Source organism: Macadamia integrifolia, chromosome 14 (assembly GCF_013358625.1).
Source record: "Macadamia integrifolia cultivar HAES 741 chromosome 14, SCU_Mint_v3, whole genome shotgun sequence".
NCBI lineage: Eukaryota > Viridiplantae > Streptophyta > Magnoliopsida > Proteales > Proteaceae > Macadamia > Macadamia integrifolia.
Window position 1 is genome coordinate 6,546,771 of NC_056570.1, and position 26,541 is coordinate 6,573,311.

Below are 26,541 nucleotides of genomic sequence, written 5' to 3' on the forward strand. Positions count from 1 at the left end.
AAATGGAGATCATGGATGCAGCGAATGAGAAGCATCAAACTATGCAAATGCAATTGACTTGGACAATCTAAGGCCGCATGACATTATTTTTTTTAAAATATATATCCTTGCTAATTTCAATTGACTTGGACAATGGAGACCATGGTTGTGGGGATAACCATCCACTATGCAATTTCAATTGACTTTGTACAAAATGTCAAAGGCAGCATGCAATATGCCAATTTTTTTTATAGGCAAAATGGTCGCGGTACGTGCAAAAAAATAGGAATGCGGAACGTTCAGAGCTCAGTGGATGTTCACGTAAGTGATATGATTGACAAGTGTTAAATATGTTAATCCTGCTAATAGAGTTGTAAACAGTTACAACTCTGTTTAATATTATTAATATTTAAATAAATAAATAATAAAAATCCCAATATAAGCGGACTCCTCCTTTGATTCCGCTTAGAAATCTCGATCCTCTCTTGCTCTCTCTCCTTGCTTCTTCTTCAAGGTTGTACCTTCCTTCTTCTTCCTTTTTCACCGCTCTCCAGTCTAGTTGAAGTTTTGTTTACCAATTTCAGTGAAGATTTGCATCCATGGTAAATTCTCATAGGTTAATAATATCTACCCAATAAGTAATAATAAGATCCTAGATATTCAACAGCTTTATTCATTTTATAAATTCAAATTTGTCTTTTGCCATACATGCAAATTTTACTGTCTAAATCCCTTCCCTGATGATTAATATGTAAACATGGTATTTGGATATGTGTGACCAAGTCTCTCATATGCTCAGTGCCTGAAAATAGTTATGCTGATTTTTTTCTTATCTCATCCTATTTTGAGAGAGAGAGAGAGAGATGATGGTGGCAGCTGTAGAAAGAAGCAACAACGTTAAAGAAAAATCAAGGAGAGAGAGAGAGAGAGAGAGAGAGAGAGAGAGAGAGAGAGAATTGAGATTTTCTAACAAAATCGAAGGAGGAGTCCGTTTATATCGGTTATTTATTTATTTATTTATATAAAAAAATATTAAACAAGTTAAGTAACCACATCCGTCATCTCTCCACCCTAAAAACTAGGAATCAGTTACAATATAAAAAACTAATAGATGGTTTAGATTAATCTAAACTTAAATGGATGGTTAATATTAAAAGAAAGTGAAAATAAGATTACAATACGTACATCCTACTACCACTCACCCTTTTTTATATATCCCTGCTAAATATCTTTGACTTGGACAATGGAGACTATGGATCCATCCCCCCATGTGGGAGGTTTGTCTTGTTCGATTCAAATCCTCTTCTGTACCAATAAAGGTTCAACGCGCATTTAACTGTTGGACGTCAAAGGTGTGTGCCCGTGTGTTGGACAAGATGTCATACCATGTGTGTCTTGCAGAAATCAGCTTATGTCGTCGGTAGGGGGATTTCAATTGGCCTATTTTTGTTTGGTTGACCGGATCCCTGAGCACTTGTTGGCCAAGAACTTTGTTAGTTAAAAATGTGTTTAAAATCTCTCAATTTTCCTGATTAAAATAGTATTTTTCTTGTTTTGAATAGGTCATGGATGTATAAGTGCTTTGTTTTTTGTAGACACGGTCACACTGACTTATAGTTTAGTTGCAGAGTTGTATATTTTATTTTATGTTTATGGTGGTGAGGGTTTGTGGTAGTTGGGGTTCGAAGGTACCTGTGGTTTCTTTTTCAGTCAGGTGAGACTTCTACCGACTAAGAAAAAGTAAAAAAGTATGGCATTTATGTGAGACAATGGTGAGAGATTGGAGTTTCATATATGGGCTTAGGTCTTCTCCAGCTGTGACATCTAATGGGGGCATTTGATGGTTGAGAAGACCCGAATACACATACCCCCCCAAAAAAAATGAACAATTGGGGCCTTCTTTGATTAATTAAGATTATAATGATTCATATTTGTGTTATATAAATTGTCTGAATCTCTGTATCTTAATGATTTTATTAAGTTTTTTAATCTTTTTAATTTTGAACATATCTATATATATATTTATTTGTGAATGTATCTATTACATATTTACTTCTTCCCCAAATCCCCTAGCTTAGACATAACTTTTACAGTTCATGTGCGTCACTGCTTAAGCTTAAAAGATGCATTAAATTAATCAATTTCCAATCAGTGAGTGCTGTTTACTTAAGTCATGCATCAATGCATGGTGATGGGGTTTTAAACGAAGAAAGAGAAAATGGAGATCATGGATGCAGCGAATGAGAAGCATCAAACTATGCAAATGCAATTGACTTGGACAATCTAAGGCCGCATGACATTATTTTTTTTAAAATATATATCCTTGCTAATTTTTTTTGACTTGGACAATGGAGACCATGGATCCATCCCTCTGTGTGGTAGATTCATCTTGTCGGAATCAAATCCTCTCCAGTAACACTAGAGGCCCAACATCCATTCACTTGTTGAAAAGATTTAGGGGTGTGTGTCCAAGTGCTGGAGTGTGTATCATACCGTATATGTGTTGCACAAATCAGATTGACTTATCTGCCATCATCATCAATTCATTTATATTATGAAAATGTCTATAAGCACAAGATAAAAATGTCTTGGGCAGGGGATTTCAATTGGTATATTGTTGTTGGGTTGACTGAGTCCCTTAACACTTATTGGTCGAGAACTTTGTTAGTTAAAAATGTGTTTAAAATCTCTCAATTTTTCTGATAAAAATGGTATTTTTTGGTATGAATAGGGACTAGATCTGGAGCAAAGAAATGTCATATATAACCAACCTAGGTTATGGATGAATAAGTGCTTTGTTTTTTGTACAAGGGTTAAGTTAATGCCAGACAATGTTTGATGCTGTTGCCTCTTCATGTGACGTGGCTCAATGCATGAATGCTCTTGATCTTCGGTCGGGTTGGGCCAGGGATGGACTTGACCTCTTCTTCTCAGGCTGGGGCCATCAAAGAGTAAAAAAAAAAAAAAAAAGTGGTGGGGGTTGCAATCTAATGAGTTTCCTAACTCCCACCATTTTGTACATAATTTGTGATGTAGGACAAATTATGTAATTTACAATGGTTAGAAAGCTATGCCTTCTACTGTGCTCACTCTTCCCCTATAGGACAAGAACTACCATCTCCGTTCAAATAAGTTATAAGTTGCATTAAGGACATATTTCATTTGAGTTTCAATACGCATCCCATTCCTCCAATCTCTTTGCAAGGAAATTGGGAGTTGGGAGAGGCCAAGAGGGGAATGGATGATGAAGAAGTTGTTCAATTAGCATTCCATGATGGTGGCCAAGATTAGTTTCAACAGCCCCCGCCCCACTTCTTCTTCATCCACCCTTCAATCTCTTCTTTCCCTTCGGCCTAATTAGGATCAATCAGGCCGGACTTAGGTTTGAGATTTTGCGGATTTGGGCTAAACTATGAGGATTCAAGGTTGAACTGGGGTTTTAAAAAGCCCAACCCAACCTGACCTATTGCAGCCCTAAATTTCAGTCATGGCCAATTCCCAACATCCTCATTTGTCTTTTCTATAAATTTAAGGTAGTATTTTATTAGAAGAAGTTTAACAAGTACAAAAATCAGAAGTTAGAAAAGAAGGGCCTTGGGCCTTTACTGAACATTAAATGTCAAAAACCATATCACCATATTAATACATAAATGGGCATCCCCCATAGGAAGAACTCAAAAAGAACCAAACAATAAAAAGAAATAAAGGCACATATTATAGGGGGGCCATACAGAAAACCCCAACTAAAACCCATAGAGCAGAGTGTAATTACAAATCAATGTAAATTGGTAACATGAGCAAGACCGAATTAAATTGTACTAATGCTACGCAAGACAATTGTCTCCACAGTTAGACCTGGTCCAAACCCTAATAGCACACCCCAATCAAACCCCTCTCCAGTTGTGGCTTTCCCTTCGTTCTTAGACTTATTCCTCATTTCATCTAAAATGAACATCACAGTGGGGCTCGACATATTACCAAATTCGCTCAACACTTTCCTTGATGCCTTTAGTTTCTCCTCCTTCAAACCAAGGGTCTTTTGAATAAGGTCCAAAATAGCAGGCCCACCAGGGTGAGAAACCCAAAAAATGGAGTTCCAATCACTAATACCAACCTTGCTGAATGCTTCCTCCATGCATTTTCCAATGTTCCCAGCGATAGTTTTGGCCACATCCTTGGATAAGCTGATTGAAAGACCTGATTGACGCAAGTGGCCTTCAACCATATCATCTGAGTCTGGGAGAATTCGTGTACCTGCTGAGAAGAGTTGGAACAGTGGGCGCTCAACTGATGTGTCAGGGTCTGCACCAACTATTAAGGATGCAGCACCATCTGCAAAGATTGCCTGCCCAAGCAGGGTGTGGAAGTCAGTCGCGGTAGGTCCCTTGAAGCCACTAACTGAGTTCAACTCCGAGCAAACAACAAGAACACGGGCACCCTTATTGTTCTCAGCAATGTCCTTGGCAACACGGAGGACACTGCCACCACCGTAGCAGCCTAGATGATACATCATCACACGTCTAACGGTTGGTGAAAGACCTAGGAGCTTAATGAGTTGGAAGTCGGCACCGGGCGCATCAACACCAGAAATGGTAGTGAATACAACATGGGTGATCTTTGATTTGGGCTGCCCCCATTCATCGATGGCTTTTAAGGCTGCCTGTTGAGCCAACTTGGGAACCTCGACAACCATGATATCTTGTCGAGCATCAAGTGTTGGAGCCATAGGGTTGTAGAAGTCAGGGTTCTCTGCGATTATATCCTCAGTCATGTAGAGATGACGTTTTACGATTGTTGATCTGTCACCTGTTTTAGAAGCATAGAGAAAAGGAATAACGTCATTTCAATTAGAAATTTATATTAATTGCTTAATTATATCCATGCAAGTTCAAATTAAATGCAGAAAGTACTTACAGATACGCTTGAACTTGTCCTTCAAATCAGTCATATGCTCACTCTTTGTGGATCTGAAGTAGAAATCTGGGAACTCTGGCTGATTAATATAGTTGGTTGGATTTGCTGTGCCGATGGCCAGAACCGTGGCAGGACCTTGCGAGCGGTGCGCTTCATAGATTTCTGCAACAGAACCCATTGCTTGTTTCTCTTTTGTGGATAGAAGAATGAATTAAAATGGAAGGGAAGGATATAGAAACAAGCAAGTGATATATGATTTGATGAAACAGAGGAATGAATTAAGATGGAAGGGAAAGATATAGAAACTGGTAAGAAAGTAATGATCTGATGAAATAACAAGACAGATGCGTAGGGTATTACAGAAGTTGGAAGTTTGAATGGATCCAATATATTGAATTTTTTAAGACAAAAAAAGAAAAAAAAAAAAACATGTTTTAGAGAATTTGGAGCTTGGAGGTGGCCTTTTTTGAAAATAAGTCAAAGAGGCCTGGAGTAATACTACGAATAATATTTGACTAAGTTTTGGAACATCTTAATGACCTTTTTCTTGGAGACTTCGTCACATTGAGTTATAGTTTGGTGTAGATGGAGTTCTGTATTTTTTAGCTGGTGAGGTCACCAATAGGTGAGGTAGTTGGGGTTCCAAGGTAACCTGTGGTTTCGTTTTTTCGTCAGGTGAGACTTCTACTTATTAAGAAAAAGTAAAAAATATGGCATATATGAGAGACAACGGTGAGAGAATGAGTTTCATCTATGGACTCAGATCCTCTCCAAATGCTGGGACGTTTGGGAAATTCAAATACACACCTAAAAAAAAATATGAACAACAAAAGCCTTGTTTGACTAATTAAAGATTTTATGATAATTTTTGTGTTAATATAAATTGTCTGAATCTTTGTACCATGGAATTATTCGGTCCTCATTTTGCTATAGATAGGTGAAAGTATTTATTATTGGGTATGTAAACAGGTAGTTGAAAATCTGAATTCGATTTGCATTTGTATCCATTTAAGGGTATCCTTATCCAAATTCGAATGAATAATCCGATCCGATTAAATAATTAATTAATGATTTTAAAAATTCTTGAAGTTTAAATAGATTCTAGAGATTGAGGAAAAGAGCCAAGACAACTTAGAAAGAAGGATTAAGAGCAAATTGTATTCATTAGGAGAGAAAGGTTTGGATTACACAATTTAGAGATGTAAATTAACGAATAGTTAAAAATTCCAAATTCGATTAACTTCCATATTCATTTAGAGGTATGTATATCCAATCAAGAAATATTTAGATCCGATCATATTCAATACATATCCGATCCATTTTCATTGCAATTATTGCATATTTATTTATTCCCCAAACCTCCTAGTTTAATTTGCATAACTTTTACTTTCATGTGCCTCACTGCTTAAGCTTAAAAGATGCATCAATGCATGGTGATGGGTTTTAAAAGGAGAAAGAGAAAATGGAGACTATGGATGCAATGATGAAAAGCAGCAACAATATGCAAATCCAATTGACTTGGACAATGGAGACCATGGTTGCGGTGATAAGCATGCACTTTATAAAATTCAATTGACTTGGACCAAATCTCTAAGGCCACATGTCATTTGTTTTTATATATTCCCACTTACTCTCTTTGACTTGGATAATGGAGACCATGGATCCATCCCCCTAGTTGATCTTGTTGGAATCAGATCTTCTTTTGTGTCATTGGAAGTTTAGTGCGTATTCAACGATTGGAAGAATCTCAGAATACGTACTTGTGTGTTAAGCTTCATGCTCAGGTTTTTTCAACCATTAAATACATACCTTCAATGGCCTTGGACAGGATCCAATTCTCATCTTATTAATCCATTCTTTGAATTTCTCACATAGCAAACGCATTCATCCGGAAATGAAAACATGTGACAAATTCAATTTTACACGTTGCCATCTATTCATAAAAGTGTCAACTATAAGAATGTGTTTGATAATCCTAATAAAAGCATTTCATGACATAATTTTGGATTAAAAACATAATTGGAGCGAGTATGATGATTTTTTTTTCTTATATTTTAATGAAAACATATTTTTGGACCCATTCTAAAACCATAACCTCTCATCAAATACCAAGTGTGTTTTGCACACATCAGCTTGACTTATATGCCACATCATCACTAATATATTTACATTGTGAAAATGCTTCAAAGCACAAGGTGAAATACCTAAGTAGAATAAATAATGTCATCAGTAAGGGGGTTTCAATTGGTTGATATTTGTCAAGTTGAACGAGTCCCTTAGCACTTATTGGTTCAGAATTTTTTAGTTAAATTAAAAAAAAAAAAAAATGCATTTAAAACGGTCATGAATGCTCCTGATCTTCGGTTGGGTTGGACCATGCCTCTTTTTCTCGGGGTGGGCCATCAAAGAGTTAAAAAAAAAATGTTGAAATCTATGGATTGGGAGAATCAACACACTCTTTTAGATATACAATTGAACAATACGAATACAAGAAAGACAGAAAACTCAGGGATGCTCAGCTGAGATTGAAATCCAGATCCAGATTCTTATAATAGAGGAACTGCCAGCAATTGGTTTCCAACCAAGGTTCTAAGCCTTGGGATCGGTCTCGGGATCAGTCTAGGCTAATATCGTTTTGATATTAATTTGAATCAGTTTGGATCTCAATTACATCGTACTTATCAGATAGATTTATCATCATTTTTAATAAAATGAACGTAATTGTATAACGGGATTAAAAGGATTAGCAACAAAAGATCAATCAATACTAATACCATTTCAATTCAACCGATACTGACCGTTCCTTGCTCGGTTGAGCGGGTTACATCATTTTTTGATCGTGGGTATTGATCCATTGAAATTTAGGGTGCGGGTCTAGGCCAGCATCACCGTGACCATGCAGGTGGGTCTTAACCGAATGAATACCGGAGGCAAGCAATCCTTAGAAAACATCTAGCCTTGACCAATGTGCAGTCCCAAGTTGCCAACATCCTCATATGTTTTATTTGGTAAAGAAAACATACTCATTTGTCTTAGTAGTATTTTATTAAAAGAAGGCTAACAAGTTCAAAAATCAAAACATTGAACAATAACTGTCAAAAACCATATCACCATATAAATGGGCCTTCCCATCAATGGTTCTAAACAAAGTTCAAAAATCAAAACATTGAACAATAACTGTCAAAAACCATATCACCATATAAATGGGCCTTCCCATCAATGGTTCTAAACCCCATAGAGCAAAATGTAACCACAAATCAATGTAATATCAGCAAGTTCAAATTAAACTGTACCCATGCTACGCAAGACAATTGTCTCTACAGTTAGACCTGGTCCGAACCCTAATAGTACACCCCAATCGAATCCTTCTCCAGTTGTGGTTTTCCCTTCTTTCTTAGACTTGTTCCTCATCTCATCTAAAATGAACATCACACTGGGACTCGACATATTACCAAATTCGCTCAGCACTTTCCTTGATGCTTTCAACTTCTCTTCCTTCAAACCAAGGGTTTTTTCAATGAGGTCCAAAATTGCTGGGCCACCAGGGTGAGATATCCAAAAAATGGAGTTCCAATCACTAATACCAACTTTGTTGAATGCTTCCTCCAAGCACTTACCGATGTTCCCAGCGATAGTTTTGGCTACATCCTTGGATAAGCTGATTGAAAGACCTGCTTGACGCAAGTGGCCTTCAACCATATCATCTGAGTCTGGAAGAATTCGTGTACCTGTTGAGAAGAGTTGGAACAATGGGTGCTCAACTGAAGTATCAGGGTCTGCACCAACTATTAAAGCTGCAGCGCCATCTGCGAAGATTGCCTGCCCAAGCAAGGTGTGGAAGTCCGTCGCGGTAGGTCCCTTGAAGCCACTAACTGAGTTTAACTCCGAGCAAACAACTAGGACACGAGCACCCTTATTGTTCTCAGCAAGGTCTTTGGCAACACGGAGGACACTGCCACCACCGTAGCAGCCTAGATGATACATCATGACACGTCTCACGGTGGGTGAAAGGCCAAGGAGCTTGATGAGTTGAAAGTCGGCACCAGGCGCATCAACACCAGAAATGGTAGTGAATACGACATGGGTGATCTTTGATTTGGGCTGCCCCCATTCATCGATAGCTTTTTGTGCTGCTTGTTGAGCCAACTTGGGAACCTCAACAATCATAATATCTTGGCGTGCATCAAGTGATGGAGCCATAGGGTTGTAGAAGTCGGGGTTCTCCTCGATAAGTTCTTCTGTCATGTAGAGATGACGTTTAATGATTGTTGATCTGTCACCTGTTATAGAAGCATAGAGAAAAGGAATGTCATTTTAGTTAGCTTTATTCTGTTAGATAAAAAACATGTTATTCAAGAAGAAGAAATCCAGTAAGTACTTACATATACGCTTGAACTTGTCCTTCAAATCAGTCATATGTTCACTCTTTGTGGATCTGAAGTAGAAATCTGGGAACTCAGGCTGATAAATACAGTTGGTTGGATTGGCTGTACCGATGGCCAGAACCGTGGCTGGACCTTGGGAGCAGTGGGCTTCATAGATTTCTCCAACTGAACCCATTGCTTGTTGCTCTTTTGTGGATAGAAGAATGAATTAAGATGGAAAGGAGGGATATAGAAACTAGCAAGTGATGATTTGAAGAAATAGAGGAATGAATTAAGATGGAAGGGAAAGCTATAGAAACTAGTAAGCAAGTGATGATTTGATGAAATAACAAGACAGATGCGTAGGGTTTTATAGAAGTTGGAAGTTTGAATGGATCCAATATTGATGAATTTTTTAAATAAAGAAAGGGGAAAAAACATGTTTCACAGAAGTTGGAAGTAGCCTTTTTTGAAAATAAGTCAAAGAGGCTTAGAGTAATACTACTACTAATAATTGACTAAGTTTTGGAGACTCCGTCACATTGACTTATGGTTTTGGTGCAGAGTTTTGTATTTTGTTTTATATTTTTGGTGGTGAGGATTTGGGGTGGTTGGGGTTCGAAGATAACTTGTGGGGCTTCTTTTTCCGTCAAGTGAGACTTCTACTTATTAAGAAAAAGATTAAAAAAAATGGCATTTATATGAGACAACGGTGAGAGACTGGAGTTTCATATATGGGCTTAGATCCTCTTCAGTTGTGACGCATAATGCGGCATTCGATGATAAGATTAGTGTTATATAAATTGTCAGGATCTTTGTATCTTAATGATTTAAAAATTTTTAATCTTTAATTTTAAACTTATATATATTTTATTTGTGAAAGTATTTATTACATATTTACTTCTTCCCCGAATCTCTTAGTTTAATATAGACGTAACTTTTACTTTCATGTGCTCTCACTGTTTAAACTTAAAAGATGATCAAATTAACCAATTTCCAATCAGTGAGTGCTGTTTACTTAAGTCATGCATCAATGCATGGTGCTATTTCCAGTTTGATTCTGAAGGAGATATGGCATCCATTTGGAGGAGAAGCCCGCTTCGAATGGGTAAACAGTATGTGAGGCTCCAGAGATGGTGTTCAGACTTTAATGTGAACGAAAAATATATTAAAAAGGCAATGGTTTGGGTGCGCTTCCCAGATCTGCCTCTTGAATACTGGCATGAGAAAGTGCTTTTGATGATGGCGAAGGCGGCACGGCGCCCTATTGCTCTTGATCAGCACACAAAAAATGTGGTGTTTGGAAATTATGCCAGGGTTCTTATGGAGATGGTGTCGGGAGGTCAGAGACTAGAGGAGATTCAGGTTGAGCGTAGGCAACCTAGAACCACAAATCTCTTTTGGTTTAGACAACCTCTGATTTATGAAGACTCCTTGGGTAAGTGCGGCTTCTGCAAGAAAGTCGGGCATGTCATTGCTGAGTGCAGAGAGGAAAAAAATGCTGACATGAGAGAGGTTCGGCAAAACTTGGGTGGTATTCTAGGTGCTGTCTATGCTGATGAACCCCTAAGGAGTTCGATGGCACCTGCTTTTAATCCTCCTTTGGGTAGATCCAACATTGGTGACGGCGGTCATGCATCTCTCGAAGGGAGAAATTAATATAGGGAGAGTGGAGCCGCCGTGAGCAGTGGTCGTGTGGCTGAGAATGGCGGTGGAGGTGCTACCATGTGTGGTGGAACGTCCAACGTTCAAGGGGAGGCAGAGAATCCAATGGGGAATAATTCAAATTCAGAAGGTATTTCCAATAAGGAAACTACCTCATCAGCAAATCTTACGGGATCTAGGACACCTCAGTCAAGGAGGCCTTATCCTCTAGGCGTGGAAGAATATATCTTTTCCAATAATAGAGCAGAATATCTTATTTTGGAGGAGAATTCAAATTCTCAACTCAATGCAAGCCTGGAAGTCATTATTGGAGCTAGTGTGGAGTCTAACGATATCCTGCTAGATCAGGGTGAGACCCTCATAGGACCCGAGCCTGATGATCCACCCAATGGAGCCCCTGATGAGGCCGATTTGGCCCAAGAGGCTGGTAGGGTGCTCAAAGGGGTGCGCAGAAGTTTTCGACAAGTGTCCCCTGGTGGCTATGCTATCAGGGGTGGTGGCGTCATAGGGAAACCTACTACTATTCAGCGTCAAGAAGGGGCTATTAATGCTATGGAAGCTATCCAGAGAGTCGATTTAGTGGCATTGCAAAGAGAAGAATGCCTATCTGAATGGACTCAAGCGAAGACGAAAAAAGGAAAGCAGTCGGCTACTGCGAGGATCAGTCCCTTAATAGGACTGCTCAATCTCACCTTCACATGTGATCATGCATGTCCTCTTTTGGAACACTCGTGGTCTGAAGAAGGCTGCCGCTAAGGTAACCTTAAGAAATATTGTGAGAGATTTTGATCCGGATATCATTGGAATTACTGAGCCTATGCTTCTAGTTTCTAAATTGTCACACCCCGTTCACACAGAACCGGACTGGTGACCGGGTTAACTAGGTTAACCCAAACCTGCCAGGATCATCTGATACAGTACCCAACCACAGCATACACACATCTAAGATAAACGTTCAACAGTTCAGCGGAAGACTTAATTTACCTGTAAATACCCCCAATGTACTTGATACCCAAATTGTAGTATATAGATAATTACATGTGGGCCCGCAGGCATGATATTTACACAAAAAGAATAACAATTCACGTATCAAGTACACAAAAAGGGGTCAACAAAAGAATAAAAAAGTATAACCCAGCACGGCGTCAATACTGCGGTCCCGCAGCACAGCCCTTGCACACGCAATCCGTGCCGTGCTCACACTCCTCGGGGACCCACCAATCCTCGTCGGGGAACTCAAATGTGGGGCCCGACCCTTGATCTTCAGGTGGGTAACCTGCAGAATCATCTAAAAGAGGTGTACACGTGGGATGAGCTCACTAGCTCAGTAAGTGAAAAGAATGACCACCCAACAATCCACACAATAATCACAACCATATGCACTATATGCTATGCAATTCATTTTAAATCACATCCACCTAAACAACATTACTAAGTCTTGAGTTTAGTGCTACTACAACCACAGTGCGCGTATACTCCAGGTATGAGCCGTGAACTCCATCCCGCGATACGCCCATAGGGCTGCCGGAGAAGGCCCACCGTGAGTACTCAAAAAAGTAAAGCATGTCGACTATCGACTCTCAACATAAAAGTAAATGACAGAAGTAAAGGTGCTGACTCCAGCAATTTAAAAGCAGTACGATTGCTGACTGTCCTAATGACCAGTCGGGCGTATGTCTAACCGCCACAGTGACCCAATAACCACGACCACTGCTTCCCCCCAAATGGTAACCCAACACCTCAACCCCTGTTGGAAAGGGTCGTAGTACGGGAAGATGATAATCCTAAACCGCATGCTCCTATATGACAGAGTACGATTGCATAGTGCCACCGCGTCCCATTCCATGGGCCACCAATGCACTCGTTTCCAAGCCGACTATGGTATTTAGTCTAATAATGCATCATGCACAATGATTCCATCATCCATCACATAAGCACATCAATCATTTAGCATTGAGAAAGTAAAACACCACACACATATCATAATCATATGAGGATGACTAAGCTACACATAGTTTGCATGATGACATGGCTAATCTAGATACAATTGAATGATGCACAACAAGCCTTAAAATAAAGCTAAAATTCCTCTCTCCACTTACCTGTAGTGTACAAAGACTCACGCCCAGTACGGGTGAGATCTGACGCGAGAAACGTAAATTTCGGTGAACCTATCATAAGTGAATGGGGTTAGTATTTCATCACTTTGGGGTTAAAATTGACAAGATTTGATGACAAAATTAGGTTTAGAATCATAAAAGAAGGTTGCACGTCGGTTTTGGGTCCATTCGGACACAAAAATCACGTTGGGGGCCTCTCGGGTGGGTCAAACAGCCCACCTGTCACGGCCCACCGGCTTCACAGGTGGGCAGGTCGGCCTGCCTGTCTCGGCCTACCGGTCCTAGCCGAGGGCCTGCCTTCTTAGGCGGGTGCCCTCAGGTGGGCTGTGCGGCCCACCGGTCTCAGCCCACCTGAGAGAGCGAAAAATGCCCTTTTTCCCTGAAACTTTCTCCAATCTTTGGGGAATCAAATGGGGTTTTTTCAATCAAAATTTTCACACATTCAAGGTATTATAAGATGATTCTAACCTAGATCTTAGTTAGATTTAAGGATTGAAGAGCTATCTTACCTTCTTTGCTCAAGAACTCTTTCAAAAACCCCATAATCACTTCTTGGCTCAAGAAATCACCAATGCTTCACAATCTTGTAAACACTTCCTCAAATCCTTAAAAATCAACACATACACCCTCTATCAAATCTTACATTCATCATCTCAAGGGGTATTTACAAGATCTCAAGGAATTCTACCTAAATCAAGGGTTTTACTTGGGTTTGGTGAAAGTTTAAGAAACATAGCCTTTGCTCACCTCTAATGGTAGATCTCATGTTGGGGATCACTCTTCTGGCATTGGAATGGGAAGATCAACCTTGGCGCCGCTTAAATCCATTTCTTCTTCCTCTTCCTTCCCTTTTCCTCTTCTTCGTTCTCTTTTTCCCCTTCTTTTCTCTCTCCTCTTTACTCTTCTCACCAAACCTCTTAATTTGATAAATGAGAAAATGAAAAACATAATAATGCTATTTATACCGTTTTTAAAACCACTAGAAACCACATGGGTGGGTCACTCAGGTGGGCGGGTGCGCCCACCTGTGACCGCCCACCTGAGGGCCGAAAATTGGCCAACAAGTGGGATTTTGATGGATTTTGACTCTCGACATGTATCTCGCTCTCGGCACAAGGTATACTATACGTATGCGCTTTAGGATACAACTACATACTAGCATTATCTGTACATGATGTTATGGTACGTGCATGTGCACGGCTTGGGTGCACCCGTCTCCTCTGGCACTGACTCGGACTTGTCTGGCCACCCTGTGTTCAAAGTCACCCTTGCCATCATGAACCCGTCTTAACCCTCTCTGGTTCAAGTCCTGCATGGTTAAACCGGGTCAACCGTGTAATTAGACTGGGTTTAAAAAGTAAGGTATTACATAAATTCCCAAAGCTTTTCTTCAACAAGCTTTGGTTTACAGCAGATGTTATTTCAAATTTTAGAGTTGAAAAAGTCCCTAACCTCTGGGTCATGTGGAAGCGGAGCTTGAAGATGCCCACTATATCCTCAATGCCAGAACAACAGATTTCCCTCCATATTGAATGGAAGGGCTGCCCCTTTGATATCTCTGTGGTGCACGCTAAATCCCTTTGAGCTAATCGTTGGGCCTTATGGGCAGCATTGGTTGTTGGTCTGGCTGGGTGGCCTAGAATGATCATTGGCGACTTTAATGCCATTCTTTTCGATCATGAGAGGAGGGGCCCACAGATTTTGGCACGATGGTTGATGCATCTTCTATGGTCCAGCTCTCTTCTTCCGGAAGGAAATTTACCTGGTTCAATAATAGAAGGAGAGGCAATGTGTCTGCAATTCTGGATAGGTCTTTTGTGAATGAAGAATGGCTGGAAGCCTTTGATGTTTGTGCTCAGCAGGTGCTTTCCCGTGTTGCCTTCGATTATGCTCCGCTGCTTGGCTGCTCGGGGTCTCATCCCAAGCCGCAGAACCGCCAATTTAGAATCAATCATTTCTGGATGGATCACTCAGATTTTTGTTGACATAGTTAGGGAGGATTGCAGAATACCTATAGTATGCTCTTATATTTATATTTTTTCCCAAAAACAAAAATTGCTGAAATCTGCTCTGAAGACTTGGTCTCGTGGTGCCTTCCCCAGTCTGAACTTAGAAGTATCTGCTTCTAGGGCTGATCTGGAGAATGTTCAACGTCGTATGGAGAAGGAGGGATTCTCAGAGTAGCTTTTTGACCTGGAGTCTATTGTAAAGACCAGGTTATGGAAAGCTACTAAATCCCAGGAGAAATTGCGGATCCAAAAGTCCAGAATCAGGTGGATGCGTGAAGGTGACAGATGTTCAAAGTTTTTTCATGTGATGACTAGAGTGAAGCGATCCAAGAATTTCATCAGGACCATTGTTCCAGAGCAGAGTGAGAAGATTTCGGATCAAAATCAGCTGGGCTCCTATATTGTAGAAATTTATGAGAATTTTCATAAGCGAATCGAGCTAGAAAGCCACCCTCAGATCTTTAATTGCATCCCTAGAATTTTGTAGGACTCTGATCAAACCACATTAGACTCAATTCCATTGAATGATGAGATTAAAAAAGCAGTCTGGGATCTCAATCTTGATAGTTCCCTGGGCCCAGATGGGTTCTCGGAATCCTTTTTCAGAATCTGCTGGGAGGTTATTGGCCAGGATGTCTGCAGAGCAGTGAGAGAAATCTTCTCGTTAGGTCTTCTTCCAAGAGGCATTAATAACAATTTCCTGCTATTAATCCCAAAGGTGGAGGGTGCTAGGACTTTGAAAAATTTTTCCCATTATGTATGGAGAATTTTTTCTGCAAAATTTTGTCAAAAACTTTGGCTAGTCAGATCTCTTCTATTCTTCCTAGAAACATTTCCCTTGAGCAGGGAGCATTTCAAAAAGGAAAGCATATTCAGACCAACATTGGGCTGGCCTCGGAAGAATCAAACCTAATGGGGAGTTCATCCAGAGGAGGGGGCCTTGGTCTAAAAGTGAACATTAGAAAGGCCTTTGACACCTTGTCGGGGGATTTTTTATTTCATGTGCTCCGTTGATTTGGCTTCTTTGACACAATGGTTGGATGGATCCATGCCATTCTGAAATCTGCCAAGATCTCCTTTCTTCTCAATGGAAGACCTATGGGGTATTTTGATGTGAATAGAGGCCTCCGACAGGGAGATCCTATTTCCCCTATTCTCTTTATTATTGTAGAAGAGGTTCTTTGTTATGGTTTGAGGGAGATGTCGGCAATGGGGATGACCAAGGCCATGGATGGTCATAGGGGAGCCGGTGTGCCTACTCACCTTATGTTTGCTGATGACATGTTTATTTTTAGGGTAATTTACAACGCCACCCCCTGGAGAATGCCAATATTATAGGGACACCCCCTCTCTTTCACCAAATTGGAGTCGGACCCCCTACCGTCAGTCAATGTTACATAATATACCAAGAATGCTGACATTAGCAGTTAATATTTTTTCTAAATTCCATTTTTCCCTTCAAAATAATGAAGTACCAAAATTGCCCTTAATGGTTCTATTTCCAAAATCGATTGAGGAAAACCTAACTCACAACTCAAATATGACGAGTCGCGCGAGTTACTGAGTAAGAGAAGAACGTCGGAGAAGAAGATTGATAGGAATTTTCAGATTGGTGGCTGCAACACCTTCCGGTAGCGTCTACGGAGGCTGCGAACCCCCTCCGGCGATTACAGGTATGTTATCCTGCCTCCTTGTCTCATTTAACCCTTTTATTCATCATCCCCAAATCGATTTCACAACCATAACTCACTACTCACTTCTAATGGGTCACAAATCAGCCTCAATGAGTTGAGAAGAAGAACGGGTAGGCTTGCAGATCGGCGGCTGCGAACACTCTTTCGACGACGGCGACGACGACGACTACTGCAGCGAACCCCCTCCAGCGACTACGGCGGCGAACCCCCTCCAGCGACTACGGTGGCGAACCCCCTCCAGCGACTACAGGTATCTCTAAAATTTTACCCTTTTATTGATCATCCCCAAATCGATTGATTGGAACAGCTACTTCTGCTGGCTCTCTTCACTCTGTATCTGAATTCTATTCTCATTACTGGGTATATATGATTGAGAAATGTTTTGATATCCTTTTGTATATGAATAACCTTGTATAATGATTAATACATGCACGAATTGCTCATCAAATAGCTATCGAACGATTGAGACCATTTTGTCAGATTATACCTGTAGATTTCAACCATGGATGATTATACATTAGTTTCTTGTCCACAAGCTGCTTCAGAACAGAATTTTCCCTTTTTAAGCCATTGAAAATGATATGTATCTGCCTTATTGGTTCCGACAGTACCATCACTTCTTGTGGCTTTTTTAAGCATTTGGTCCCCTCTTCTTTTCCTATTCTAATAAATCATTCTTATTCTTGTCTTGCACCATAGCTTGGCTAAAATTGAAATGTGTTTTGGTTGTGCTTTAAGGGTCCCATAGATGTACTAAACTATGCCTCTTGTAAATGGTTTCTGAGGCATTATTGGGCTCTGCTCCTTATTTTCCTAATATGTTACTGTTTCCAAAACAATGGTTCCTTGTGCTTTATGCTTTCTGGGTCTCTTTACATCTGTTAATATTACTATCTCCATGTTGTAGTGGCCTTTTGAATGTGGAATGGTTCCTATCTATACTTCTACTAATAAATCATTCTTGTATGGTACAACCCATCACTTTAAACTTTATTTTCTTTTTGAAAAAATAAAAAAAAGAAATTCCATGTTAACATATGCTTGTGTTTCAGAGACAATTTTTACTATTAGTTTTCTTGGTAAAAAATTCAATGTGAACTATTTGCTGAATAAGACAAATATGGTGGTTCTTACATTTGGTAAAACTGTGCTTTGCTATATTTTGCTATGATTTTCATGTTTATTATAAGAGAGTGTGAGAAATATTATGAATTTTACTAATTGCATTGTTATCATTTGTAGAATGGATCCTTACACATTGTATTACCATTACGATGGGAAGGTTGAGCACAAGATTGTTGATAGAGAGAAGTTCAGTTATTTTGAGTTACTATGCGACATCTACAGTACGGTGTTGTCATATATTCCAGATGGGAGGTCTATCAAGTTCACTTGTCAAGCTATGCTGCCTGATAGTAGGGATATGATTGATATATGGAACGATGACACACTCATGCAAGTGTTGTCTATTTTTGAAGAGTTGAGGGTTCTTATGGTGTATGTGTCAAATGTGAAGCAGTTTGACAATGGTTTTGGTGGTCATACCATTAATGGCTATCCATTCAAAGTTGTTGGTAGAGATCTTCCAAGAAGAAGACAGAGGAATGAAGTGCAGACTCCTAGCATTGGAATTGGATCATTTGTTCATTATGAAAGTGGTACATCTAGAGTACCAAAACCGATAGTCCAAAGTGCTTGTTGCTCAGGTATTTCTATAGGCAGAACTGGTGCATCCAACATGAGATCAAGCGAAGATGGTAGTGGTACAATCCCCGGGATAATTTCAAGTCATAGTGAGAAAGGAAAATCTATTGTAGATGTGGTAGAGGTGATAGATGAGGCAAATGATGTGACTAATACATACTCAAGTGGATGTGAGTATGTTATGTCTGACTCGGAAGATGAAGACTGGAAAATGCAAAGTGATGATGGCTTTAAAGATATTAGTAAAAGTGGAAATGAAGAAGAGGTGCACTTTGAAGATGGGGATGGCTCTGAGGTGCACTTTGAAGATGGGGATGGCTCTGAAGGTGATGAAGCATCTATTGGAACTGATGACTTATCAGATTATGACTCCGATGAGTTCCATGCACCACAAGTCCGTAGGGCAAGAAGTGTTTTTGATGTTGAAGGAAAAGTCCAACTAGAGGATGGTATGATATTTGATGATGTGGACCATTTTAGGAGAGAATTGAAAGATTATGCAATCCAAGAGGGTTTTCATCTTCAGAGAATAAAAAATGAGAGGACAAGGGTAACTGTTATTTGTGCTGATGATGGTTGTCAGTGGAGAATTCATGCATCACCGACTGAAGATAAAATCACTTTTATGATAAAGTCTTTTAATCCTCAGCATACTTGTTCTCAAAGAAAAGACAAAAACCCGGATGCAACATCAAGATGGATTGCTAACAAACTTGGTCCACAACTCAAAGCAGATCTTGAGTTGTCTACTAATAGTATTAGAGCCATGTTATGGAAGGATTATAAGATTCAACCAAGTTACAGTCAGATTTGGAGGGCACGTCTTCTTGCAAAAGAAGTAAATGAGGGTAGCCATGCCAAGTCGTATTCCAAGCTTCCAAGGTATGGAGAGATGGTTAGGCAAACCAATCCAGGTTCAATGTTTAATCTTCAATTCATTTCAAGAACTAACATGGCCGACAATCCAGTGTTTAAAAGGTGTTTTGTTTGTTATGAAGCAAGCAAAAGAGGGTTTCTTAATGGTTGTAGGCCATTTATTGGGTTGGATGGATGCCATCTGAAGGGAAAGTTTGGAGGGACACTATTGGCAGCTATTTCTGTTGACGGGAACAATGGATTATTTCCACTTGCCTATGCTGTTGTTGAATCTGAGTGCAAAGACAGTTGGCTGTGGTTCCTTCAGAATCTGTATACTGCATTGTATTCTACATCAGATGACATGGGGTATTTAACTTTCATGTCAGATAAGCAAAAGGTGCCTTCTTATCAATTTCTCTTTAAATGTTTTTACTTCTTTTTTTTATATCAATTGCTGATTTATGATATTGTTTTTTNCTTTTTGAAAAAATAAAAAAAAGAAATTCCATGTTAACATATGCTTGTGTTTCAGAGACAACTTTTACTATTAGTTTTCTTGGTAAAAAATTCAATGTGAACTATTTGCTGAATAAGACAAATATGGTGGTTCTTACATTTGGTAAAACTGTGCTTTGCTATATTTTGCTATGATTTTCATGTTTATTATAAGAGAAAGTGTGAGAAATATTATGAATTTTACTAATTGCATTGTTATCATTTGTAGAATGGATCCTTACACATTGTATTACCATTACGATGGGAAGGTTGAGCACAAGATTGTTGATAGAGAGAAGTTCAGTTATTTTGAGTTACTATGCGACATCTACAGTACGGTGTTGTCACATATTCCAGATGGGAGGTCTATCAAGTTCACTTGTCAAGCTATGCTGCCTGATAGTAGGGTTATGATTGATATATGGAACGATGACACACTCATGCAAGTGTTGTCTATTTTTGAAGAGTTGAGGGTTCTTATGGTGTATGTGTCAAATGTGAAGCAGTTTGACAATGGTTTTGGTGGTCATACCATTAATGACTATCCATTCAAAGTTGTTGGTAGAGATCTTCCAAGCAGAAGATAGAGGAATGAAGTGCAGCCTCCTAGCATTGGAATTGGATCATTTGTTCATTATGAAAGTGGTACATCTAGAGTACCAAAACCGATAGTCCAGAGTGCTTGTTGCTCAGGTATTTCTATAGGCAGAACTGGTGCATCCAACATGAGATCAAGCAAAGATGGTAGTGGTACAATCCCCGGGATAATTTCAAGTCATAGTGAGAAAGGAAAATCTATTGTAGATGTGGTAGAGGTGATAAATGAGGCAAATGATGTGACTAATACATACTCAGGTGGATGTGAGTATGTTATGTCTGACTCGGAAGATGAAGACTGGAAAATGCAAAGTGATGATGGCTTTAAAGATATTAGTAAAAGTGGAAGTGAAGAAGAGGTGCACTTTGAAGATGGGGATGGCTCTGAAGGTGATGAAGCATCTATTGGAACTGATGACTTATCAGATTATGACTCCGATGAGTTCCATGCACCACAAGTCCGTAGGGCAAGAAGTGTTTTTGATGTTGAAGGAAAAGTCCAACTAGAGGATGGTATGATATTTGATGATGTGGACCATTTTAGGAGAGAATTGAAAGATTATGCAATCCAAGAGGGTTTTCATCTTCAGAGAATAAAAAATGAGAGGACAAGGGTAACTGTTATTTGTGCTGATGATGGTTGTCAGTGGAGAATTCATGCATCACCGACTGAAGATAAAATCACTTTTATGATAAAGTCTTTTAATCCTCAGCATACTTGTTCTCAAAGAAAAGACAAAAACCCGGATGCAACATCAAGATGGATTGCTAACAAACTTGGTCCACAACTCAAAGCAGATCCTGAGTTGTCTACTAATAGTATTAGAGCCATGTTATGGAAGGATTATAAGATTCAACCAAGTTACAGTCAGATTTGGAGGGCACGTCTTCTTGCAAAAGAAGTAAATGAGGGTAGCCATGCCAAGTCGTATTCCAAGCTTCCAAGGTATGGAGAGATGGTTAGGCAAACCAATCCAGGTTCAATGTTTAATCTTCAATTCATTTCAAGAACTAACATGGCCGACAATCCAGTGTTTAAAAGGTGTTTTGTTTGTTATGAAGCAAGCAAAAGAGGGTTTCTTAATGGTTGTAGGCCATTTATTGGGTTGGATGGATGCCATCTGAAGGGAAAGTTTGAAGGGACACTATTGGCAGCTATTTCTGTTGACGGGAACAATGGATTATTTCCACTTGCCTATGCTGTTGTTGAATCTGAGTGCAAAGACAGTTGGCTGTGGTTCCTTCAGAATCTGTATACTGCATTGTATTCTACATCAGATGACATGGGGTATTTAACTTTCATGTCAGATAAGCAAAAGGTGCCTTCTTATCAATTTCTCTTTAAATGTTTTTACTTCTTTTTTTTATATCAATTGCTGATTTCTGATATTGTTTTTTTTTTTTCATTCTTATTGGGTGTGTAGGGGTTAACTGATGCAATTAAGGAGGTTTTCCTTGAATCACATACAAGGCATTGCAGTAGGCATTTGTATGCAAATTTCAGGAAAGATTATAAAGGTGAGAAGCTAAAAGCTTTATTTTGGACTGCATCAAGGGCTTACAGAGAAATTGAGTGGACAAAGGCAATGGCTGAGATCAAGAGTATAAATCAAAAAGCATATGATTTTCTGATGGAAAACCAGCCTAGTTCATGGTCAAGATGGGCATTTAATCACCAAACAAAAAGTGATCACATAACTAACAACATGACAGAGTCCTTCAATAACTTGGTAGGCCCGTATAGAGACAAACCCATCCTATATTTGATTGATCAAGTGCGGATAAGTTTGATGGATAAATTACATAAGAGGTTTGAGCAAGCTTGTTCTTACAAGGGGACTTTGACACCAAAGATTAAGAAGAGAATGGATGTGATCCACCAGCAATCAAGATCTTGTGTGGCCCTATCAGCAGGATATAATGAATTTGAGGTGAACGATGGCACATCAAGATTTGTGGTAAACTTGAATACTCGAAAATGTGGGTGTCAAGTATGGGAGGCTACCGGGCTGCCATGTAGACATGCAGCTTGCTGTATTACATTTAAGAGGGAAAACCTATCAGATTACTGTGATAGTTTTTATTTTCTAGGGAAATATCTACAAGCCTATGAGAACATGATACACCCACTTCCTGACATATCAGAGTTCGAAGAAACAAGTAGTATGGGAGTGGTGGAGCCTCCACCTCTGAGAAGGCACCCAGGCAGACCCAAAAAAGTTAGAAAAAAGGAGGATGGTGAACCAGCAGGAAGTGAGTACAGAAAGAAGTCTACATCAGTAAGATGTGATAAGTGTGGGCTTCAGGGTCATAACAGGAGAACATGTAAAGGGGGTCAAATTAGGAGGAAAAGGGCAAGGAAAAGCAGTACTGTGAAGGTAACCATGATTCATTCTCCAAAGACCATTCAGTTATCATCCTATGATATTGTAATCAATTCTACTAAATTTTAGACATATGTTATACTTCCATAATTACTCAACTATACTTGGATTGTTCTAAATGCTTGTGTAGGAGAGTCGAAATGTGGGGGCTAGTGAAGCTGAAGTCAATGTCTCTCAGCGGACAAGATCACATAATGCATCAACTGCATTGAATGATAGTGTTCAAGCAAGGAAAAGAGCGAAAGCGACAGCAGCTCGGGCAAGAAGACGTGAAAAGGAGGCAATGCAGAAGCCAAACAAGAATTGAGTTTGGACAAAGGGGGGTTTTTTTTGGGGGGGGGGAAATGATGTGTATATAGGCCTTTTGATTTTGGAAATTATCATTACTAGACTGGACAGGTTTTCGATATGTGTAATTCTGATGTGTATACAGGCCTTTTGATTTTTGTCAAGTATGTGGAATGGACATGTGTATAGGTTTTTTATTTTCATTTTGGATGTGGAATGAACATGTTGGAAAGGTTTTTTTATTTTCATTTATATGTGGAATGGACAAGGCTGGACAAGTTTTTTTGATTTTGTTCTTGATGTGGAATGGACATGTGGGCAGATTTCTTTTTCTTGATTTTCATTTTTGTTTGACACTGTATTCAATAGGGTACCGAGGGATTTCCTGATTTTAACTTGGTCTCAGTTTTTGTCAACCTGAACATAATGAACTGCAACACACATACAAACACAAGTCATAATTAGTTAGGGGCTTTCACTCAATTTGATATATATTCATATTGTAATATATTGGGTGATATCTCATTTTCACCTGGTATTACCTATCACATTGAGCTTAATGAATGGTCAAAACACCTTGTGTAAGTCATGTCCAAAACTTACAATTTTGTGTTCTGTTGTTTGTTATGATTAGTGTTTTTCTACTGCACCTGATAGTAGAATAATGGAATTTTTTTTTATTAGTGAACAATAGTAATCTCTTTACTGGGAAGGGCCTTGAAACTTTTCTTCTCAGAGGTGCTTGTTGCTTCTCTGCTGTTGTTTCTAGGCAGAGCATATGCAGGTTCGTGGGTCTATCTTCGGCGTCTCGTTGAGCACACAAAATCCCAATAGAGAACTAGAGATCAAAATGGGGAAAATAGAGAAGAGAAAAAAAAAACAAAAACAAAAACAAAAACAAACAAACATATCTTCTCGCCTGCGACAGAAACTGGATGGGAAGCACTACTCGCCGGCGACAAAAGGAGAAGTATTTTCCAGCGACTGCCCTCTCTATCTCTGCTGGAACTCGTCTGAACCGTTTGTAGCAGGTAGGGAGAAGAGGAGAGAAGGAGAGAAGGAGAGATAAAAGGGTAAGGAGGGGTATTTTTGGGATAATGAAAAATGTCTAATTTATCAGTTTTTACTCATAAGGGCAAAAACCATTTCAAAGCATCATGTAACGTTGACTGACGGTAGGGGGTCCGAGTCCAATTTGGTGAAAGAGAGGGGGTGTCCCTCTAATATTGGCATTCTCCAGGGGGTGGCGTTGTAAATTACTCTAAAAAAAATTATAATGTGGTACGGAAAGTGATGGGAACTAATTGATTATTGATGTAGAGAATCTATAAATGAACTAGTTGATCTCTCTTATAGGAAAGTTATAATGGACTCATCCCAAATTACTTGATAAATGAAACCTATTTTTATTTAATAGAGTAATTTTTTCTTTATAAAATTTCTCATAAAACTAATTAAGATCATTTCTTATGAACGGATCAGGTTCACGTATGAGAATGTTTTCATACACTCCTGATCCATGGAAATAGAATCTATTAAATAAAAAAAAAAAATTGATTCTATATCTACGCATCAAAATCATTTTTATACATTCTCGTACATAAACTAGATCCATTCTTCTATTTTCAAGGCATCAAAAATGCATAGTTATCTCATCAGCAGAACTAATTGATTATTGATGTAGAGAATTTTAAATGTGTGTTTCCCATGGCGGTGAGAGATCAACTATGACAATCTTTATGGTTGGATGAAGTAGATCATAATGTGCCGGATCATGTTTATTTGATATTGGGAGTTGGCAAATGGACTCAATGACAAAACGTGTCTTTAAAGAAATAAATAAAGAAATACAAAAAAAAAATAGGAAAGTGGTAGGAAAGCTCCCAAATAGTATTAAAATATAAAAAATTATTGTGCGAACGTACTCATCCCGAGAAGCTCGATTATTAAAAGAAAAAAAATTAGAAATTGTGGTAAGGAAAGTGATAGGAACGTTCCCCAACGAACTAGATAGAGCCTAGAGATGAATAACAAAATAAAGGAGGGACGAGCTCTAAGGTCATACTAAAGGGAAGGAAATAAAACAAGTAAATACTGCTCTGCAATTACTTGCTAAGAACTTCTTGCTGCTACTTCTTAACAATTTGATCGTAGTAAGAATGGCAGCTCCTCATCATCATCAGACCTCTTTTTCTAGTTCGAGTAGTACTATTTATGAAGTGTTCCTGAGCTTTCATGTAACCCAAGAAAAATTCTTTTTCTTGTTGATCAAATATTTTTGTAAGATTGAAATCATGTAACCCAAATATTTTTTTGTCAGTAAAAATCACCTAATGATCTGACATAAATGCAAACGTTGTAATTTTTTAGTAGGGTTGAGAGCTGAAACAATTGAATCTCACCCCATTTAGTGTGGAAAACTCTTGCTTAAGTTAGGTAAACCTGAAAAATACACCAGTGAAATTTTATTGATGGGAAAGAATTGTTTTGCTCTGGAGTCCGTGTCTGTATCACACATTAAAGCAAATAGAGCAAACAAATTGTCAACTTGCCTTAGATGAGGGGTAAGGGACCTTGATGACTTGACTCAAGAGGAAGCTGCCTCTAGGCCGGGCCAAAATATGGACTTTGAAAAATAAAGTTTATAACTAAAAACAGCTTAAATGGCTCAAAACTCAAAAGCATCTAACAAGAACACATGACTTGACCGCAATTTTGATTTATGAAACACGGTTTTGATTCCTTAGGTGGGTCCCTTTCAACCTATGATTTATGAAACACGGTTTTGATTCTTTAGATGGGTCCCTTTCAACCTATACTTCTTAAGAAAGTTCATATAAGAAGGTTGATATATTTGTTATTGTGAGAGCATAGAACTATGCCAAACAAAATAAGTAAATAAATAAAATGAATAGTTAGAAATGGTACAAAGGAAGAAAAGGGATACACCCCAACAAAAGCCACTTCCAAGCGCTTAAATATCTTACCATGGAAATTAGTGGCTTCACCTAGAAGGATTAATATTACAAAATACTGCTCAAACTCTCTTACATCTGAGCATTAGTATACATGATTTTTTTGGACACCAACCAAGGGTCTCGATTCTTGGATGAAGCTCCCATGGCAGCTCTGCTATTAACGGATGTCATGGGTGGAGACTAGAGGGATGAAGTTGGGAGTTTCATCGGAGCCAGAGCAAGCAAATAGACAACAAGCATTATTGTAACTTTATTATTATATACCCGTAATACTCATATAATATATGTCTAATATGAATTGATTTTCTCAGTTTACATTTTGTTTTGACAAACAATAATGCACGTAGATACATATTTACTGGGTCTCCATACTTTGTATTAAAAAGCATTATTATAAACTTATTTTAGTTGATATGTAAATTGTGAAAATACCATACACTTTAGCTTAATTAGTACCATACGATTACTAGATCTTTGGCTTTTTTTTATTTA

At 38.9% G+C, this 26,541-nt stretch overlaps 3 protein-coding genes across 3 annotated transcripts in view; 2 read left to right on the forward strand and 1 right to left on the reverse strand.

Moving 5' to 3' along the window:
* Window positions 1-9,610, reverse strand: part of LOC122061735 — a 29,723-nt gene extending 20,113 nt beyond the window's left edge. The window contains exons 1-4 of the mRNA XM_042625183.1: window positions 9,276-9,610; window positions 8,182-9,173; window positions 4,894-5,101; window positions 3,799-4,785 (exon numbers count right to left, since the gene is read on the reverse strand). Coding sequence (XP_042481117.1) covers window positions 3,799-4,785; window positions 4,894-5,101; window positions 8,182-9,173; window positions 9,276-9,453 — 2,365 coding nt within the window. The 5' untranslated portion in view covers window positions 9,454-9,610. The remainder of the gene's footprint in view (window positions 1-3,798; window positions 4,786-4,893; window positions 5,102-8,181; window positions 9,174-9,275) is intronic.
* Window positions 9,611-20,527: 10,917 nt separating this feature from the next.
* Window positions 20,528-22,520, forward strand: LOC122061736. Its single transcript, XM_042625184.1, has 3 exons — window positions 20,528-21,718; window positions 21,824-22,390; window positions 22,491-22,520. Exons 1-3 carry the CDS (start codon window positions 20,528-20,530, stop codon window positions 22,518-22,520), a joined length of 1,788 nt encoding a protein of 595 aa, XP_042481118.1.
* A 38-nt stretch (window positions 22,521-22,558) lies between these two features.
* On the forward strand, window positions 22,559-23,260 carry LOC122060440. The gene is made up of 2 exons (XM_042623530.1): window positions 22,559-22,777; window positions 22,914-23,260. Exons 1-2 carry the CDS (start codon window positions 22,565-22,567, stop codon window positions 23,088-23,090), a joined length of 390 nt encoding a protein of 129 aa, XP_042479464.1. The 5' UTR covers window positions 22,559-22,564; the 3' UTR covers window positions 23,091-23,260.
* The last annotated feature ends 3,281 nt before the right edge of the window (window positions 23,261-26,541 follow it).